This window comes from Marmota flaviventris, chromosome X (assembly GCF_047511675.1).
Source record: "Marmota flaviventris isolate mMarFla1 chromosome X, mMarFla1.hap1, whole genome shotgun sequence".
NCBI classification, from domain to species: domain Eukaryota; kingdom Metazoa; phylum Chordata; class Mammalia; order Rodentia; family Sciuridae; genus Marmota; species Marmota flaviventris.
This window is the reverse complement of record NC_092518.1, coordinates 116,075,389-116,097,531: the sequence shown is the minus strand read 5'-3', so window position 1 is coordinate 116,097,531 and position 22,143 is coordinate 116,075,389. Positions and strand designations below refer to the sequence as shown.

Sequence of the window (22,143 nt, the reverse complement as noted above, 5' to 3'; positions counted from 1 at the left end):
GTATATCTGCCTTCTTAAATAAACCCCTGTCTATGCCTTAAAATATATATATATATATATATATATATATATATATATATATATATATATATATATATATACTTTTCTCTTGTTAATCTGTTTTGTGTTTTAGAAGCTTCACCCATGAATCCAGCAATTGCCAAGCAAACATATCTTTTCTCCCTTACACACTACAGGGCTAGAGGACCTGATCTCCAAAGGGGATGCATCTTCTCCAGGCCTACAGCAAAATCCACATTGAATTCTAAGCTATGTTACTGCCTGGGGACCTTGTGCTCCTTGTTTCCAGGGACCAATGGGCCAGAAGAAGGGCCACTGCATTAGCAGGAGGAATTCATCTTAATTATCAAGAGTTGGGACTGCTGTTCCATATTGGGCATCAGGAGAAATATGTGTAGAAATATGTGTGTCACTTGGGCATATCAGTACTCTGAGCCCAGTTGTGACTATAAGTGGATCAGCACAGCAGCCCCAGCCTGAGAAGGGTATAGTGACCATGTGGCTCAGTCCCCTCAGAAATGAAAGTCTGGGTCAAACCAGCAAGGAAGCTACCAAGGCCACCAGAGGGCAGTATTTGTGGGCAAAACTGATCTAGAATGGATAGTGGAAGGGGCAGGAACTGAGTTATCAGTTGCATCCCTAATATCATGCAGCAATGAATGCTGAGTTCCTCTCACTAATTTCACCATTCTAAGTTTCTTCTCTGGGAGAGAGGCCTGAAGGAACCTAGAAGAAGAGATGCAAAGGATGGACTGTGGCAGGAACAAAGAGGCACCACCAAGGTCTACCCCAATGAAGGACTTGCTGCCCAACAGTGGGGAGTAAGGTCCACAGGCAGCCTCCAGCTATCAGCTGCTTCAGGGTCTGCCTTGTCTGTAGAGAGCCATTCAATCCCAATTTACATCCTTCCAGAGGCTGTCTGCATCTGCTGACAGAGCGCAGCCGGAGTATAAAGACCCAGTCATTTCTACACATTTTGGGGTTCTCTGATGGACAGTGCTCCAGGGCTCCATGCTGGGGTTGCTGAGGCTTTGTTGGCCTTGCATGGCAATTCTACTTCTCTCTTGGCCCCATCCTGTGTCCTCCTCCTTTTATTTACAGTCGTTGATCCCTAATAAACAGCTGGTACACCAAACGCCATCTTGGTATCTTTTATCAATGGACCCAACAGGGCAAACTCCACAGTTTGTGCTTTTTCTAGTACACCATTGCCTTCTGGCTCAAACGGAAGAAATTGAGTCCCTTTGCTTTCAGCATTTTATTTACAAACATGCCTTAATATATACCCAAAGGAAAAGATTTAAGATAACTCAAGTTTTATGTGTGGGGGGAATCCTTATGCTACACACAAATATTTTTGTACTCATTAAAACCACATAAAAGTATATTATGCATTTTTAAAGGTTAATTATCTCAAAACCAGAAATGCCCTCTGGCCTCTCTGCTGGCATAACCCACATTTATGAATGCCAAAAGTAGCTCTCCAGATTTTCTTCTAGCTCATTATATGAAAGGGAGATGTTGCTTTGTAAATCTTGAATAAATTTTAAAGAAAACATTTTGTTTTATTATTGAAGATATTTTAATAAAAAGATCCTCAAATATTTTTTTCAATAATCACTTAAGGTAGGAGTAAGCAGAATATGATTCTTTTATTGTAACTTTCATGAATTTACCAGAAAGTCAAGGAAAAAACTCAAGGAAAACATATACATCATCAAGTGTAATTAATACTTGGCTTCAGTGAAACACTTTAGGAGGCAAAGATTCCAAGATGAAAATAAATACTGGATGAAAATGATTTTTAAATTCTGAATGATAAAAATTCAGATCCCAAAGTTACAATGAGTCTTCATCAAAGAGCCCTGGCTACTGGCTACTGGCTACTTATTAATTTGGTTCCATCAGTGCTGGGACTTTACTTAGAGAGCTATCAATTGGGCTTCATATTTCATTTTTTTTTAATAACAGGAATTGAACCTAGGGGCACTTAACCATTGAGCCACAGCCCCAGTCCTTTTTATTTTTTGAGACAGAGTCTCACTAAGTTGCTGAGAGCCTTGCTAAATTACTGAAGGTAGCCTTGAATTTATGATCCTCCTGCCTCAGCCTCTTGAGCCGCTGGGAATACAGGCATCAATTGTTTTTGTTTATGCTATAGTCACAGTTCAATAAGAGGATTCTGTGTCCTTCATGTGGACCTACTAACCCATCATCAGAAGACATAAAAACTTTATGGCCTTTTCAATAATAAGATGCATCTTTATTGCTCATCTCAGTCATTTATGAGATGGCTGACTCAAGTTGAGACCAGGTTACAATATTGAAACTGTTAGTCTTTAAGAAAGTTATCTAGGGCTGGGATGTATCTCATTGGTAAAGGTCTTGCCTGACATGTTTAAAGCCCTGGGTTCATTCCCCACCACCAAGAAAAGACAAAATTAAAGTCAAATAAACCTTACGTGATTGAATATCGTCTCATTCATTTTAACACAAAATATGGTCTAATATAATGGAACAGGCATTGTAATGGATTTGGACATTCTGGGTTTGAATCCCAGATCCACCACTTATTAGCTGTGTAACACTAAGTCATTTAGCTTCTCTCAAACACAGTATCCTCATCTGTAAAATGAATGGCAATTCAGAGATTTTTATGCACAGGACACAAGACAATGTACATGGCAGTGCGCAACACAAAACAAAGCCTTTTAACTAGGCTCTAACCAATAGTCCAAATGCAGATGAGGGCACTAGTGACATAAGGAGAATCTCTCAGGTATGTCTCCTGTCATAGTCTTGAATATACATGACAGCATCTGTTGTGGACTCAATAGGCATGGACTGAAATGCAAAAGAAAAGCTTCAAGGACACCCCAAAAACATCCTCAGAGAAAGAGTTTTAAACCTAGTCTCTTGGGAAATGACAACCTGAGTCCAACGAAACACACCAATTATCAAAAGACAGGATATAATCAAAGGTGTCAGAGAGAGGGAGAGACCCTGTGAATAGCAGCTCTGACCACTAAACACAGGAGACACTATCTTGGTACTCAGTATGGGAGGAGGGTATACCTACAATACATGGCTAACTGCAACTTCAGTATTCTGAGTACAAAGAACAAGACAATGTCTTATTCTGATCTGAGCAGCTGGAGTAGTGGGTCCCCAGCTGCACAGCTCTCTGTGCCAAGGGGAAATGGAAAACACTATAATAGCCTCTCTTGTCTCTATTCCCTTTTCCTAGATGAGTCTTTCCCAGTGGAACACTAGAGCAGGGCTTTCTTCCCCCTCTGGTACTCTGACTGCCAAGGTTAGGGGCCAGGGACCAACCTTACACAGAACTGACTGAAGAGGAGCTTGGTAGAGTAGGCTCTGATCCAAGAAGTTTCCTTTGCATGATCCCTCCTGAGGCCAAAAAGGCCATCTGAGAGATTCATTACCTAGGCTTAAGGCCTCATATGATAATGAACTCAAAATATTTCCCTTGCAACTTGTTCTACCTTCTCAAAGTTGTATATGTATGTATATGTATAAATATAATATTACATATACATGTTGCATATTATATTCTATATAACATATAGAATACACATACTATATATATGATTGATACACATAGTATGAATAAATTCATCTAATCTCTCCAGAGAAAACAATTTGAGGGACAATAAGTATAAAGAGTTTAGTAAGAGTAATAGCCGCCAGGAATAGTGGCACACACCTGTAATCCCAACAGCTTGGGAGGCTGAGGCAGGAGGATCCCGAGTTCAAAGCCAGCCTCAGCAACTTAGCAAGGCCCTAAATAACTCAGTGAGATCCTGTGTCTAAAAATTAAAAGGACTGGGGAGGGGCTGGGGTTGTAGCTCAGTGGTAGAGCATTCACCTAGCACATGTAAGGCACTGGGTTCAATCCTCAGCACCACATAAAGATAAATAAATAAAGGTATTGTGTTCATCTACAATTTAAAAAAATTCTAAAAAAAAAGAGCTGGGGATGTGGCTCAGTAGTTGAGTGCCCCTGAGTTCAATCTCCCATACCAATTAAAAAAAAAAAAAAGGAGAGTAATAGCTAGAACTAGATGCTATTCAGAAGTTACACTCCATGTATGCATAATATGTCAAAATACACTCTACTCTCCTGTATATTTAAAAAGAACAAATAAAAGAGTAATAGCTAGGAGGAGACAGATGTACTTGGTCAATTTCCCCTTATAAGTTAGGTAAAAATAATATTGATAACAATAAAAGTGATATTTATTGACTCTATGTGATCTCATTCTCTAGTCAACTTTGTTTGTTTGTTTGTTTGTTTATGGGTACTAGGGATTGAACTCAGGGGCACTGGACCACTGAGCCATATCTGCAGCCCTATTTTGTATTTTATTTAGAGACAGGGTCTCACTGAGTTGTTTAGGGCCTTACTAAGTTGTTGAGGCTGGCTTTGAACTCAAGATCCTCCCTCCTCAGCCTCCAAAGCTGCTGGGATTATAAGTGTGCCCTACTGCATCCAGTTAACATTATTTATTAACCCTATCTTTCCAGGTGAGGAAAATGAGCTACATAGAACTGCACCTTGTCCAAGGTCACTCAGCTAATAAGTGAATAGCCAAAGTTTGTGCACTTACTCTCTATGCTAAGTCTCTGTGTGCTTCTTTGGATAGAGGATACACTGAAGTGTTTTTCTTTCATGCATTTCTTTGAAATTAGACTGCCCACAGTGAACTTGACTGAATATTAGGACTGAAATCTCTTAAGTCTTTTATTTCCAAAACAAAACTGATGGCTACTAAAGGTACAGTGGTATTATCGAGATTTTTTTTTTCTGCATTCGTTATCTGGAACCTGGTCTTTATATCATGAGAACTTCATTCACCAGTCTATCTGAAAATTAGCAGAATTAGAATACATAATTGTTTTCAGACTACAGTCTCAAATGAGAAAAATCATCAATGTATAACATCCCAGTACTCTAATTTATGGCCAAGAGTCCTTTTTTTGAAGCCAACTAGACTTTCCACATTAACATTCCAGAAATATCCCTGCCCCCATGCTTTGACTAGAAAAGCCTTCTTATCCTTCAAGGCCCAGCTCAAATGTCACCTCCTTTATGAAGTCATCCCTAGCCCTTCAGGCAGAATTAATTGATCCTCCTCTGTGCTTCCACAGCACTTTACATTAGTATTGCTAGCATAGCTCTTACTATATTGTTTTTGGTAAATGCATAAGTAAAGTCCTTGAGATCAGAGACCTGTCTTATTCATAAATCCCTTTATTTCTATATTTCTATATCCCCATGAAGGAGTACCGGGGATTGAACCCAGGAGTGCTTAACCACTAATCCACATCCCCAGCCCTTATTATATTTTATTCAGAGACAGGGTCTCGCTGAGTTACTTAGGGTCTCACAAAATTGCTGAGGCTGGCTTTGAATTCATGATCCTCCCGCCTCAGCCTCCCAATCTGCTGGAATTATAGGCATTAAAGGTGTCAGAGAGAGGGAGAGACCCTGTGAACAGCAACTCTGACCACTAAACACAGGAGACACTATCTTGGTACTCAGTATGGGAGGAGGGTATACCTACAATACATGGTACCACCGTGTCTAGCAACCTACATCCCTATATTTATCACACATAAAACTACATCAATTATAAGATACACCATTATTTATAGAACTACTAATTTAAAAGACACTAACTAGAATACTATGACATACCATCAATTTGAAGATGTGTCCCAAATTCAGGAATGTCAAAATGTTGGGGAAAAAAGACATGTATTAGAAGTAATGAGTTACAATAATAAATGTTCAGCAAATGTTTGTAAAACTGCAACCCAAGGTGGAGCAAATCCTCCTAAAGCCCTCTGACAGCCTAGTAGTTTATCCAACAGTTAAAGGGATTAGTGGCCTGATGTGCCATCCTTATTAAAAAAAAACAAAAACAAAACCAAAAACATCCATGTCTCCCACTCAATATATTAAAAGGCCCAATGATAATATATTCCAATCAAAATTGGGAAGGGACACAGAATGTGACAAGTGGGAGTAAGAACAGAGACAATGGACAGGGTATTTATGTTTGCCTTGATTCTGGTTCTTTAAGGCAGTTCAACCCATTGCTGTTCACATCTGCCCATGAAGAGGAACATGAACTTTCCAACTTTCTCCCAGCTTATTTTAGACCCGCTTTTATTTATTTATTTTTAAATAAATTTTTTAGTTATAGACACAATACCTTTATTTTACTTATTTATTTTTATGCAGTGCTGAGGATCAAACCCAGTGCCTCACATGTGCTAGACAAGCATTCTGCCACTAAGCCATAACCTCAGCCCCCTGCTTTTATTTTTATGTGACTCCTTTTCAGATACAAACTGTTAGCTTTGTGGCTTTGGCTTCCCTTTCTCTGTGGCCCTCTGGAGTTGGTGACTGTATAATGTATCCCTGGCCAGTTTCTATACCTAGGCTTTCTGTAGGGGGCTTTCTGAATCTCAGTATCCCAGGCATCTCATTAAAAATCTGTGTTCCAAGGCTGGGGTTGTGGCTCAGTGGTAGAGCACTTGCCTAGCATGTGTGAGGCCGTCCGTGGGTTCAATCCTCAGCACCACATGAAAACAAATAAATAATATAAAGGTATTGTGTTCGTCTACAATTTAAAAAAAAAAAAAAAAAGAGTCTATATTCCAGCTGGGTGTGGTGGCACATGCCTATAATCCCAGTGGCTCGGGAGGCTGAGGAAGGAGGTTCGTGAGTTCAAGGGCAGCCTCAGCAACTTACAAAGGCTCCAAACAACTCAGCTAGACCCTGGCTCTGAATAAAATATAAAAAAGGGCTGCGGATGTGGGTCAATAGTGATGCACCCCATGGTTCAATCCCCAGTACCAAAAAAAAAAAAAAAGAATCTATATTCCATTTCCATCTAGCTTTCCTGACCCTAAAGCTGGGCTAAAGTATGAACTTTTCTTGTCTGAATTTCCCTCTGCCACACTTCTGCCACCCCCACACCAAGTGCACACTTGTGAAAGATAAAGCTAATTGCCACTGAAAACCTTAAAGAGAAATTCTCCTAGAGTGAAAGCTCCGAAATGCATTGGCCCACACCTATAATTCCTGCAGCTCGAGAGGCTGAAGGAGGAGGATCACGAGTTTGACACCAGCTTCAGCAACTTAGTGAGGCTGTAAGCAACTTAGGGACAACCTGAATCAAAATAAAAAAGTAAAAGGACTGGGTATGTGGCTCAGTAGTTCAGTCACCATATGCCCCCCATATATATTGTTTTCAAACTATTAGGGCTGGGATGTAGCTCAGCAGTAGAACACCTAGCATTAGTGAGGCCCTGGGTATGATCCCCAACACCGTAAAAAGAATTATATTGAGAATATCAAACCTAGTGGCTTAATACAATGTGAACTATTTTTAAACACATAAGCACCTCTGCACACTAGCATCCAGGGGAAGAGAGTCTTTTTGTTTGTTTGTTTGTTTGTTTTTGTGGTGCTGGGGATTGAACACAGGGCCTTGTGCATGCAAGGCAAGCACTCTACCAACTGAGCTACATCCCCAACTATTTGTATGATTTTAATTAATTTTTTATTTATACATGACACCAGAATGAATTACAATTCATATTACACGTATAGAGCACAATTTTTCATATCTCTGGTTGTATACAAAGTATACTCACACCAATTTGTGTCTTCATACATGTACTTTGGATAATAATGACCATCACATTCCACCATCATTTCTAACCCCCTGCCCCCTCCCTTCCCCTGCCATCCCTCTGCCCTATCTAGAGCTCGTCTATTCCTCCCATGCTCCCCCTCCTTGTTTTTTGTTTTTTAAATATTTATTTTTAGGTGTAGTTGGACACAATAACTTTATTTATTTTTATGTGGTGTTGAGGATCGAACCCAGTGCTTCACACATGCTAGGAAAGCACTCTACCACAACCTCAACTCCAGAAGGAGAGTCTTTAGGGGGCAAGGGCAAAGGGATAATTTTAAGGGGACAATAAGGAAGAGAATCATATAGGGCAAAAAGTTCCTAGTTTGCTTTTGTGCCTAGACCCTTGCAGGGAAGCCAGTGACCACCAAAAACCTGAAAATCATCTCCCCCTTTGAGGCAGGCTGCTGGAGCCTGTGTTAAGTTGATCAGGATTAGGTCAGAAAGCTCCAAAGATTATCATCTTCCAATTTAGTCCAGACTTCCCAGGCCAGCCAAGCCCCATTCGGCCTCCAGGTCAGCATACTAGCATTCAAGGAAGGACAGTCTCCATGCAGTGCCTTCCCTGATCTCAATGAATAGAGAAAGGAGAAAGGAGGAGAAAAGGCATCATTTACTCATTCCACTGATTTATTGACACAGTAGTTGGAGATTTTCAAACTATAAAAAGAGCCTGCTTGGGGGCTGGGGTTGTGGCTCAGGGGTAGAGTACTCACCTAGCATGCGTGAGGCACTGGGTTTGATCCTGAGCAGTACATAAAAATAAAATAAAGGCATTGTGTACACCTATAACTAAAAAAATAAATATTTTTTTTAAAAGAGCCTGCTTATATTTTCTTGGCAAAATAGATCCTTGAAGTATAAGAACTGAATGCACCTGCCAGGTGTGGTGGCACATGACTGTAATCTCAGTGGCTCAGAAGGCTGAGACAGGAGGATCACAAGTTCAAAGCCAGTCTCAGCAACATTGAGGCACTAAGCAACTTGGTGAGACCCTGTCTCTAAATAAAATACAAAATAGGGCTGGGGATGTGGCTCAGTGGCCAAGTGCCCCTGAGTTCAATCCCTGGTACCAAAAAATGAATTGAATGTACCAGATATGGTGGGAATTTTACTTTGTCACAGCTATAGTTACACTTGCAAATAAAATCATTGAGGTGAAATCACGGAACATTAAAACTGAACAGAAACTTTAAGAGAGACAGAATGTGTCTCAATGTATTGTCCAGCCTAGCCACAAACTCCTGAGCTCAAGGGATCCTCCTGTATCAGCCTCCTGAGTAGCTGGGACTACAGATCTATGCTAACATGTGCAGCTCTGAAAAAAAAATCATGATGAAAGATCTCAACTCCCTCATTTTACAAATGAGAACTTTATGGCCTAGGAGGTTAATTAGTTGATGGGAGAACAAGCACTAGAATCAATGTGTCTCACTCCCAGTTTGGGGATTTTCCCTTTTGGAAAGATACCCAAACTCTTACAATTGTATCCCACCCTCATAATCTGTGATTACATTTGGTTCATTTGGCTAAAAATACCATGCCAATGGAGCTCCAAGTATAAGAAATCTTGATGATTAATACAAACAAATGTAAAGAATCAGCTGACCATCATTTCCACCAAAGGGCAGAGGCAGTACATTTGTAGTCTTCATAAGTATAAAACAAAATATCATTGCCTGGGCCCCTTACAGGGCTGGATGACTATATAAATCAAGCTAGCTCATTGAAAACTTATCTAGATGACATCCAACATCTTTCACTGTAGTCTGGGTCTGGTGATAGAAGCTGAGCAAGGACATTTCCTCCTGGTGGAATTTCGGAAGAACTGTGTAAACAACGCCCCTTGCTGGTCAACATGAGATAATGCAAGAGCCACTAGCTGAAAAAGCAGGGCTCTAGCAAAGGTCACAGCAATGTCTCTCAGTCTTCTAGTCTATGGGAACCATGTCCAGGTCAAAGGAGAAAGCATGGAAAACAGCAGGAGGGAGAAAAAAACTGCATTTTTTCCTGAGATGTTTACATGTGCCTAATTAAGGTTAGACCCCAAAGAAAGCAGATACATTTTTGGTATCCCATTGAGTTTGAACAGGCAACTAAGAGACTCACAGACATATGTTATGCTTATACATATAAACAATATTTTTATTGTTAACATCAATGAACACAGATGGGAGAATATCCATGTGCCAAGGACATATTGCTCACAGGATCAAAAATGACTGTTGATTTGTATTCATAATTGATCTGGTGAATTACTATGTATTTTTGACTCAAATATAGATATATATGTATATCTATTTATGGATATACAAAAGAAATTTCTTAGGCTTCATTTCCATTTGTATTCTCGAAATCACTTCATTAGAAAGAGAAAGCAGAAACTTTGAAATGAACATCTATGTTTTACAGATATTTTGATGCAGCAAAAGTGAAAATTACATCCCATTACATACATTTTAAGTAGTATGCAAAGATAGCATAATAATCATTGATTTGGCTCAATAACTTGCTTAATGAAAGGCTTTTTTTAACTTTAAAAAAAATCTCCAGTAAAGTGGTTAAGGGTGTCTGGTGACCTTATCATGGTAGCAAAGTGTTTTCTAAGCAATTCCAGGGCTTTGTTATTTCTTGCTTGCAGGGTCTTCTCAGCTCTCAGTTCATTCTTGATGGCATCCAGCTCTCCACGGATCTTGTCCATTTCTAATTCATAATACAATTTCATTTCTTCTTTTAGGAGAGCATTTCCTATTTCAGTTTGACGCTTTAATTTCCTAACAGCTTCTTTTAAATTTCTGTTCTCTAGGTTCAAGTTGTGGATAACTTCTTTGGCTTGCTGGAGCTCCTCAGTTAAGTTTTTTACATCTGTCGCTTTTTCGGATAGGTCATTTTTTAAAGCTTGAAGTTCCCTGTCATTCTTCAAAGTATCTGTCCCTGTCTCTTGAAAATTTAGGGATTTCACAGAAACTTCTTTCTTGGAGTTTAAAAGTTCTTTTTCAGCATTTTCAAATTCCTCTTCTATTTTTCTGCATTTCATATTAAGTTCTTCTAGTTCTTCATTTAAAAGGTTCAGGCGAAGTTTTGGAGACATTCCTTCAGTTACTTTCTTCCTTGGGGCTTGTCGTGGTATGATTGGTAAATCTTCTTTACTCCAGGCACAGGAGTCTTCTATTCTGTTTAAGCTTTCTTCCGATACAACATCCAAATTAAATGATTCACTGGAGACAGACTTTATGTCTGGCTCATTCTTTGACATGTTTATCCTTCTCTCTCTTACATTTGGTTCTTGTTCTCTTTCATTTAGTTGAGAAACATATTCTTTCCTCTTAAATTTATTTTCTTCCTGAAACTTTCTACTGGACAGATTATAATTTCCTTCCATTCTCTTGGTGTTATCTACAACTATTGGTTCACAAGAAGATTCAGTGTTAGAAGCCTCTTCTAGAACATCCTGTGCGCTAAAATGATGAGTAAACATATTCTCCTTCCAGTGTTTTCTTCTAGCATCCATTTCTTTAGGCACCTTTTCCAATTCCTGAAAAACAGAATTTAAAATCAAGGCACATTACTTACACTGCTGTAGAAAGAAATAAGTAAGGATGCTGGTTCACAGGCAAAGGAACTTAACCATTTGAGAGCTGGCCCTCTAACTCACAGAGTGACTATGACCTCAGTTTTCTCAATTACCAATAAAAATGGCCGAACAAGCTAAGTTCTACAGACTCTTTTTTAAGATTTCGGTATTTTTGCTTAGAGTTACATATCAGTTTTACTTTTCTCTTTTTAAATTTAAAACCAACAGTAATAAAGTTTCCAATATTTTAAAAAAAACAAAATACAAAAATTAATCAAGAATGTATTTTAAAATTAATGGAACACAAATACATTTTACAATTGATTATTAAAATCTTTTTCCATGGTTTCAGCTTGCAAGGGTTATTTCTACAGTATGAAACACTATGCAAACTGATGACAGATTTTATTATACACCCAACCATCTAATCAGCAGGTATTTTTCTATAACAGCATTATATTTTGTGTGAAAGCTCTTTTAGAGACCTTCTGGTTATATCATAAATCCATATTACTCAGCTACACCTATTTATTCAAAGAGAAATTTATAATAGTTTGGAATAATTTGAGCTCATTTAGGGCAAAATTATTTCTCTAACCCCTATGACACTATACATTCAAACACTAATTTGAATTTACCAATAATGGCACCATGATACTTCACTTTTGTCCTTCTTTGTAGTCACTTGAAAAAATATAAATTTTTAAGAGTGCAGAAATTAAATCTCAAAATATATACTATATCTTAATTTTTATTTTGGTAAAAGAATAGACTCTGGGAAGAAGTTTATCTGTATTTCCCAGGATACATTAATGTAACTAAAAACTGCTAATTCCATACTTTTGTTTTCTGTGTAATGCTACTTACATTTTGTTCACTTTATTACCATTGTTTCTGGTCTAGATTTAACTTTACCTTGCTTCTGTAAAATAGTTTGAGAAAAATTTTCTAACATTCATAGCATTTCTTCATCTCAGTATCCCTGTAGTTAACTGCCTGTAACAGATTCACTCTTTCATACTATACTATCTGAAAATTAGAGCCTCTATAGACCCTTTTAACTTTAAAATTTTTCTACCATATGAAATATAACCAGTGAATTGATACATCTAGCTACTTATTGTAAATGAAGTGATTCTATGAAGAAGCAACTGTACACATCAAAAGACTGCCTTCAAATAATAAGTAATGTGAAATTAATAGGCTAATATAGTTAGCACCCATGCTTTCAATATATCTGATTTTCTCAAGTACTTTTGGATGGGACTACTGTTTACTCATTCCTTAAGGTGACTAAAACATCAGGTTTTAATGCAATGTGAGCTACTTTGGGTATAGTATACCATGCAGACTTCCTTAAGATTAACTCTGCCAAATGCCCTTCTGTCTTGACCTATAAATTCCTGCTATTCCAGTCTTGGGCTTTGCTTTCAGGCAACATTGCCAAGTATACAGAATTCTATCTGTTTTGACAGCAATTTCATGATGAGAACCTAATGTCAACATTTGAAAATATTAATGCCATCGCATGTATTTTCTCAAGATATTGACTCTGAGTATAGTTTTTAGGTGAAAGCTTAGCATATTAAGTGACAACCAATGTCCTTATAAAAATTAACAGATATGGGCTGGGGATGTGGCTCAAGCGGTAGCGCGCTCGCCTGGCATGCGTGCAGCCCGGGTTCGATCCTCAGTACCACATACAAAGATGTTGTGTCCGCTGAAAACTAAAAAATTTAAAAAAAATTAACAGATAATTATTTTGTTTTATAAGGAGTCTTTCCTACTCAAATGGAATCTTTAATGTACAGTTTTCCTAATACACTGAAATATTTGATCAGTAACTACCTCAGAGGGAAGAGAGAAAGAAGGACCCAAGCATCTCAATCCACCAAATGGATAACTGCAGCTACCCAAAAATAGTAGGGAGAAGGAGGGAGCCACTTTGTTCATTTTATATACTGACCAGCCCCCACCACACACACACACACACACACACACACACACACACACATATATATATAAAATCACCACTGAGAAAAATCCAAGTATGTCTGCATCTTTTTAAAAAAATATTTCTTTAGTTGTAGATGGACATGATATCTTTATTTAATTAATTAATTTATTTTTATGTGGTGCTGAGGATTGAACCCAGTGCCTTATACATGTGAGGTAAGTACTCAACCACTGAGCCACAACCCCAGCCCCTGCCTACATCTCCTTTATCCATGCATGCAAATGTCATTTTATTTTCTTCTGGTAATGAAAAATGGCAAATGTATTTATTTTTAAATTAATATTGTCTTTCGTTATTTGTAGCAATTTTGGAAAACATAGAAAAGCACATGGGTGTGTACATCCATGGGCCCACACACATGGAATCGTCCCATGGCCCTGAGTAAATGATTTTTTGGTGTATTATCTCTCATCTATTCTTTTTTAGCCCCGAAGTTTAAATAACAGGTTTGCCCTACTATTGGCAATGAATGAATAAACTTGATACATGCAGATATTGAATATGCCCCCTCCCTTCCACCCTCACACACAAACAAAGAGAATGAAGGGACTCACTATCCCAAGGGTGCATCTGTACTTGGCTTTCAGGAAAAGGAAAGATAAAAATATTCTTAAAATAAACTCTTTAGAGATGAAAAATTCAGTAAAGATATTAAAATTATTATGAAAAAGGCATAAACCAAGCTCTATTAAAGTTTAGTCAAACCCACTTGAATCAAAGTGTGGAATATGATATGTCAAGAAATTTGTAATGTTTTGAACAACCAACAATAAAAAATTAAAAAAAAAAATAAATAAAGTTTAGTCAATCAGAACTGAGGTTGTAGCTCAGCAGTAGAGCAATTGCCTAACATGTGTGAGGCCTAGGTTTCATCCCCAGCACCACACCCACCCACACACACACACACACACAAGTTCAGTCAATCAGGACTGGGGATGTAGCTCAGTGGGAGAACTCTTGCCTTCATATGTGAGGCCCTGGGTTCCATCCCTAGCAATACACACACACACACACACACACACACACACACACACACACATTTATTCAACCAGACTATAGTGATTAACTCAGACGTGAAATTTGTGGTATATATTTGCCATTGGAACATCATCTCCTTTTTCTTGAAATAGTCCTTTCTGACTTTTATTATTCTACCAGTCACAATCCAGAAGCATCTTTGATCCATTTTTTTTTTCTGGTACCAGGGATTGATCCCAGGGGCACTTAACCACTGAGCTACATTCCCCAGCCCTTTTTCATATTTTATTAGAGACAGGGTCTCTCTGAGTTGCCTAGGGCCCCCGCTAATTTGCTGAGGCTGAGTGTGAACTCTCGATCCCTCTGTCTCAGCTTCCTGAGTCCCTGGGATTCCAGGCATGAGCCACCATGTCTGGTTCTATCTGTTCTTAAAGGAGAAGATTATCATTAATTCTGGCTTCCATTCTTTATAGAAGTAAGAATACAGATTATTAACAGCAATCACGAAGGAAAGGGACAGAGACAGGAGAAATGAGTACAATGCTACTTGCCAGGCACATTTTTTTAGCAGGCAAATTTTTACCACACAATTCTGTAAAAAAGCAAAAATAGTGCTAATCCAGTAACAATAGCAGAGAGATTCTTATTCCTCTTACTTAATTCTGGATGAAAGACATTGGTGGGATTGATCAGGAAGCAAGTGAGCACAGGGCCAAGTCGGGTGAGACCACTTACTTTATACCTGGAGATAGCAGTAATAAAACATCTGAGATAGACATCTGGGTATAGATAGAAGTTAACATAGAAAACTCTCTTCATTAATAATTTTGCTCCTTGAAAAAGTGGCATCTCTGTTCACCCTTTCCACAAATCTCTGGAGACACACACATACACACCCTTTTTGATTTTTACTGGCTTTCCTCCTTGAGCCTTATAGAATTTCCAGGGTGTCTGAAAGGAAATGCTTCCAATGAATCCTATACAGCCAGGGATTTTCAAAGGACTGGGGAGAGTCATTTTGTAACAGAGTCTCAGAGAAATTAAATGACTAGACCAAGGTCACACAGCCTGTGGTGGTAAATCTGAAGTCCAGTCTCCAGCTCAGTGCTTATTTTAAGTTCCTCTTTACTCATCTGCTAGGTTTCATTCCACAAACTGAAAGAAAACAACCTACTACTTTTAGAGCTTAGGTATCTTTTTAAAAGCCACAAAAGGAAAGACAGAAAAGGAAGCGGGGAGGGTAAGGAGAACTGCATGTTTCATATCAAAGGATAGAAAGAGAAAGGTTTGAAAAGCCTTTTAGAATTTCTCTCCTATGGTTTACACAGGATAAGGTCAAGGGGTCTCTAAGCTGCTCCTCTCTCAACTGCTTTCTTTCATTGGCAAGATACCCTTTAAGGACTTGTTCACAAATTTAGTCAAGAGTATCACAAAGTCCAGAGTGGGGTAAAGGCTGCCAGTCACATTCATGTTCTCCCTCTGTCTCTCTCTCTTTCTTAGTTCTGGGGATTGAACCCAGGAACATTATACCTCTGAGCTACATCCCTAGCCCTTTATTTTTTATTTTATTTTGAGACAGGGTCTTGCTAAGTTACCCAGGTAGCCTCAAACTTGTGATCCTCCTGCCTCAGCCTCCAGAGTAACTGGAATTACAGGCATGCACCACAAAGCCTGGCCTCATTTCTCTTCACCAACTGCACTGTTTTATTTTTTACGCAGAACAAGTATGTAATTAATACTCTCTGGCAAGGACAAGGAATATGCTTTGGAATAATGACTTTCTTCTACCCTGGGCTGGCAGCCATATTTTTCCTCAATAAACTTGACTAGGTAATTTGTTGCAGCTGAAGTCAAACCAAACCAGAAGCCATAATTGAAACTGTAGCCAGGCCTGGTGGTGCACACCTGTAATCCCAGCAGCTCAGGAGGCTGAGGCAGGATGATCAGGAGTTCAAAGCAGCCCCAGAAATTTATCAAGGCCCTAAGAAACTCAGCAAGACTCTAAGAAACTCAGCAAGACCCTGTCTCTAAGTAAAATATAAAAACGGGGCTGAGGGGCTGGGGTTGTGGGCAGTGGTAGAGCGCCTACCTCAAACATTTGAGGCACTGGGTTTGATCCTCAGCACCACATAAAAATAAATAAATATATATATTTTTTTAAAAAGGGGGGCTGGGGATGTGGCTCAGTGGTTAAGCATCCCCTGGGTTCAATCCCTAGTATCAAAAAAAAAAAGTAAGTATAAACACCTTTTTAGCTAGGCAGTTGTGAACATTTGATATTGTAAGTGTCTACATTGAGGCCCAAAGAAAGGAATGGTATGGGAAGGAGACCCAAGAGAAAAAAAAAAATTGAAGAAACAAAACAGAACAGAGAGAAAAACTACATAAAATCAGGGCTGGGGTTGTGGCTCAGGGGTAGAGCTCTTGCCTAGTATGTGTGAGGCACTGGGTTTGAGTCTCAGCACCATATATAAATAAATAAATAAAATAAAGGTCCATCAATGACTAAAAGAAATTTAAAAATACATATAAAATCACATGACAAAAATAAATGAGTGGTTTTCTAAGAAAGTAATCCCCCTAAAGTCCTTGGGACTGCACAATTAAGGTAAGGCATGGGTGTCTATAATATAACTACAATTATTCATTTGTGTCTGACATGAATTATTAATAAACTTCTGATGGTTCCTATTAGCATGTCACTGGAAACAACGTCATTTATTTTCTGGTGACTTTTTTTTTTTTGGATTAAACCCAGGGCACCTAACCACTGAGCTACGTCCCCAGCCTTTTTTGTATTTTATTTAGAGACAGGTCTCAGTGAGTTGCTTAAAGCCTTACTAAGTTGCTGAGGCTGGCTTTGAAACTTCAATCCTCCTGCCTCAGCATCTCAAGCCACTGGGATTATAGGCATATGCTGCCATGCCTGGCTCTCTGGTGACCTTTTTTTTATTATTGATTTTATTTTTTAAATACAAGACAGTGGAATGCATTACAATTCTTATTATACATATAGAGCACAATTTTTCATATCTTTTGTATATAAAGTATGTTCACACCAATTCATATCTTTATACATGTACTTTGTTTTTTTGTATTAAAATTTTTATTACACATATATACCACAATTTTTCATATCTCTGTTTGTATATAAAGTAGGTTGACACCCAATTCAAGCCTTTATACATGTACTTTGGATAATGATGTCCATTACATTCCACCATCCTTGCTAATCCTCTGGTGACCTTTTTATGCAGTGGCAAAAAGTTAGGACATTTTTGTGGAGTAGGGGATCTCTTGTTACATGAAGGTGGTTTATATTTATCTAAGAATTTTATTCTGCCAGGTACAGTGGCACACACTTGAAATCCCAGTGGTTCAGGAGGCTGAGGCAGGAGGATCGTGAGTTTAAAACTAGCCTCACCAACTTAGTGAGTCCCTAAGTAACTTAGCAACTGTCTCTTGTTAAGATCTTGTCTCTAGATAAAATATTAAAAAGGGCTGGGGATGTTGCTTAGTAGTTAACAACAATTTAACACCGTGGTTAAATCCATGGTATCAAAACAAACAAACAAAAAAGAATTTGATTACTGGGGAGACTGAGGTAGGAGAATCACTTGCGCCCAGGAGTTCAGCAAAAAAATTTGGGAACCACTGAAAAAATTAATTTATAATGTAATGTGACGTAACATAATATAAATGTTGATAACTAAGCAGAGTGATAATTTATTATGAATCTTTAGGTATATCATTCCATAAAGATCTTAGGTGAACACATATCTATCCTCAATCAAATAGCTCTAGAAGATAATACACTACTGTTTATTGTAAAAGAAGAAATTCAAAAACCCATCTCACTTTCATTTTCAAAGCGGGGCCCAGGAGAGTATGTTCATATCAAGATGGGTATGAAATTTAAGTATTTGTTTTCTAAAATATTTATATTTTAAATCACATGCTTTAGAAAAATTTGCCGACATAAGTCAAAGATGTTTTCTCTGTTGCTTTATCCTACTTACCTTAGAATTTTGTTTCAAATTTTCAGGACTTTTTGTATAAATCTAGATCTGCCTGAAAAAAGGGATTGTTCTTCCAGGAAGAGGTAGGCAGGGACTGGGAAACAGCTCTGGAAGAACACAAAAGGCTTTTTTTTTTCACCTCATAGGGGTCCTTCCTCTTAAATTTTGTAAACTGGGAATAATAGTTGGAAAAGGTCATCTTCAATCCATGTTGAGCAACCTTCTGTCACTCTCCTCAGCCATTCAGCTGCCCTCAACTTAAGGTCTGGCTTTCGTCCCTGCCCAGGGGCAATAAGGTAAAGACAAAGGGCTCCTCTCAGCCCAAGAAACTTTCTTCCTTTATTCTCAGATGGTTTCAGTTCTCTCCACCCTCAGAAAGACTGCTCAGCCAAAATAGGAAAAAAAAAAAAAAACTGTGCTACAAATGAAGTCACCAGCCTTGTTCCTTTGCTCAGTTGTTCAGTTTTTTTCCTAATTAAAAACAGTGGTTCTCAACCTTTTTTTCCCTGCTTCTGCGGCATGCTTCTACTGTTTCCAGGTACAGAACAGTGTCATTATTACCCTCTATCCTCAGAAGATTCTGATCTGGCCCCTCTAGGGGAACTTCCCCCTTCTTCACCCTATTCTGCTCACTTGAAAAAAAAAAAAAACATTAAATACCAAAATGAACACCCAAATTACTTTGTATGAAATAATTTTTTTCTTGGGCAGAATTGTGGGGACAAGGAAAAGGAAATACTTGAGAAAGGATAGAGAATGGATTATGGTGGACAAAAAGACAGAAGAGATTAGGTATCTTGGCTTTCACATTTTGAAACTAGTGAAGATCTACCTTCTGGAAGCCTCAGATTCTTCAGGTGTAAAATAGGGACAATATGCTTATTTCACAGGTGAATAAGATAAATGAATAAAAATAAAAATACAAAGAATTTTGTGGGTTTTTTTTTCTTGGTACCTAGGATTGAACCCAGGGGTGCTATCCACTGAGCAATATCCCCAACCTTTTAAAAATATTTTATTTAGAGACAGGGTTGAGCTGAATTTCTTAGGCTCTTGCTAAATTGCTGCTCTGAACTCCTGCCTCAGCCTCCCCAGCCATTGGGATTATTATGCATGCATCATTGCACCTGGCTTGAAAATAGAAAGAATTTTAAAAATGTACTGTAAACAATGGGTTTTGTTTCTTTTAGCTTTTTCTTACCCTCCCTTCTATACAAACCAGTCATTTAAGCAAATTAACACATCTCCAAAGATTTGTGTTCCATAGTTGCCAAGCCTGAGGCTACCAAATCTCAGAAAAAAAGTTTGAAAAAATGTAGGTACTTGGTTGAAGTGTAGCTCAGTGGTAGAGCACACGAATAGCATACTACAAGGCCCTGGGTTCAATCCCCACCAACACACAGAAAATGTACTTACAATTAAAGTAAATAGTGGGACCTAAAGTCCAATTTTAAATTAATTTAATTCTCATCCCCATGGAAGAATTAGCCCTAACTCCTCTGTTAGTTGTTGACATCTCCAAATTTCTGAAGCTAAATTGATTCTGTCTAAGCAGAAAAGTGGTAGTCTTCCCTATAACCGAAGACATTCACATTCTCCATCAATTGCTTTCCCCAAGAACTTTCCAATCCCCCCACTCTTTTTTTTTGGAGCCACAGATAATTTCTTTAAAATATTACAATTGGAATATTAATTTGAGGATTGTTGGCAAGAATTATTTTGCACTCTGAGTTTTTCCTGTATTTTTAAAGCATTTCCTACAGACTTTTATTATATATACCCATACAGGATCACCTAACATCTTATCCATTTTGTGTCCCTGTAGTTACCCTCAATAAATATCTGTTGAAGGAATGCTCATTAATATTCTTCCTGAAAATTCTACAATGCTTTGATTTTTAATTGAGTTTTTTTAAAGTGCTTACATTTTCTCCTCTAGCTTATGACATTTGGGGGTGACTTTAGAGGGAAAGAACTTTAATTTTTCCCTTGAAGTTTATTTGGCTTTGCTAAAGTCTTCGGGGCATTTTTTTCTTTTATATTTTTATGAGGCCTTCTTGAAAGTGTACTGACAATGCAGATTGATGATGTGGTTAAAAGGTTGAAGTTTTATGTTGGGTAAGAGTCTGTGCTTCCAAACACACATACCAACATATCAGTCAACACAATTGTACTTACCCTATCTGAGGTCCAAGTTCTGTTACTTGATTTCCTCGTTGTCCTCCAGTTTGTACTGGAAAATAAATTCCACTCTCGTCAGCATCATCAGAAAATATAATTAATCAGAATGCCCAAATCCATGTTTATATCTGAGATATATATTAAAGTAACCAGTGATCCACTAAAAATGTCATTTGGCCTATCTGCAATGTGATGCCAGACACTTAGAGGTAATTTCTCCTTTTAAGTTGCCCACCCATTTCCCCAACAATTATGTTACTAAATCTTCCTTCCCCAAGCAACACAAATTTGAAATGGGTCAAAATCATGGTGATATTTTATTCAACACAGTACCTCCTCAACTTCAGCATGTATTGAACAAATGAGCCACCAGTGGTGGAAACAGCAGTGGCATGCTTGTTATTAATGAGCATGCCACCAGCTTACCCTTAGCAAAGGGCTGGAGCCTAGGCCTTGCCTGCCTCCCTCAGTGCAGTTAATTTGCAAACATTAAAAAGGGAAGTGATTCTGATTTTTGCTTTAATCTTCCAGGGTCCTAAAATAAGGGTCAAGTGGTCACTTCCCAGGACAAATTGTCTTCTCTATTGTTTGTAGATATGGAGAGGGAAGCAAAGTATCATTGAAAACTGGGCCCAGTGAACGGTTAGAACCCCCAATTATTTATTGTTAGTGTGAAATTATTCCTTCTGCAAGAAAAGATACAGAGTCACCTTAATTCCAAAGGCTGAGACTTTATTAGTATGGGAGTCACATTCTTGCTATAAAGCTGTATCTTTGTATGCATAGTTTGGGGGTTTTCTATGTGAATGGTTAACTGAAACTCCAGCCATGGTTGCTTTCAGCGGAGAGAAGGTGGCTCAGATCGGGGTGCTACTGGAACCCCCCACTGCAGGTGGTACTTTTTACCTCCCCAGTCCCGACTCTGTCGCTGGTGGGCGGCCCGAAACGGTTGACCCCACTCCTTTTTCCACATTCCCACTCCCACGCCCCGTTCCTTTTCCTTCCGAACGCTCTCCAGCTCTGGCTGGGGCTCTAAAGAGAGAGAGAAAAAAAATCTACAGCGGGGTCTTCCTTGGCTGCCCGCCCTCTTGCACCCCGAGCCAGAGAAAAAGAGGGGCGAACCCGGGCGGGCTTTCCCGTCCGCAGACATACCTGGAACCGTGGGTGCGGTCTGGGGAGTCCTGTCCCCTCTTCCCCGAAGCCGGGCACCACCAGCAGGCGGCAGCCCCTCGTTCGGTGTTGGCCACCGCGACCCGGCCGGGCCGGCTCGGGGCAGAGTCTCCGCAGTGCAGCGCCAGCGCGGACCGCACTGTTGCCTGGCAACCAGCCGGCTTGATTTAAAGGGACCAGGGCACTGGGGACGCGCTCCACAGGCCAGTACTGCCTGTCCCGCAGTCAAAGCTCCGCCAGAGCGCTGAGCATGCCTGGTGGGACCGGCACCGCGGCGGCTTCTGCCTGGCAAGAAATAGTAACTCACCGGGAGAGGCAGCTGAGTCAGGATGGGAAGGGGCAAGAAACTACAAGGCAACCCCACCCACAAGTGGGGTTATTACGGAGGGTCTGGGTGACTCACAAAGCCACCTGGACGCTGACTGTAGCGGAGCAGAGAGGGAGTGGCATAGG

At 39.1% G+C, this 22,143-nt stretch overlaps 1 protein-coding gene across 2 annotated transcripts; it reads right to left on the bottom strand.

The window, feature by feature from the left end:
* Positions 1–9,929: 9,929 nt before the first annotated feature.
* On the bottom strand, positions 9,930–21,783 carry Ccdc160 (coiled-coil domain containing 160). 2 transcript variants are annotated; one of them, XM_071606201.1, is made up of 4 exons: positions 21,673–21,783; positions 21,427–21,552; positions 20,518–20,572; positions 9,930–11,286 (listed from the first exon to the last, which is right to left on the bottom strand). In XM_071606201.1, the coding sequence occupies exon 4, from the start codon at positions 11,260–11,262 to the stop codon at positions 10,288–10,290; it is 975 nt and encodes a 324-aa protein (XP_071462302.1). In that variant the 5' UTR covers positions 11,263–11,286; positions 20,518–20,572; positions 21,427–21,552; positions 21,673–21,783; the 3' UTR covers positions 9,930–10,287. The 2 variants fall into 2 exon arrangements, with proteins under 2 accessions (XP_071462302.1, XP_027802771.1); XM_027946970.2 differs by lacking the exon at positions 21,427–21,552.
* Between the last annotated feature and the right edge of the window lie 360 nt (positions 21,784–22,143).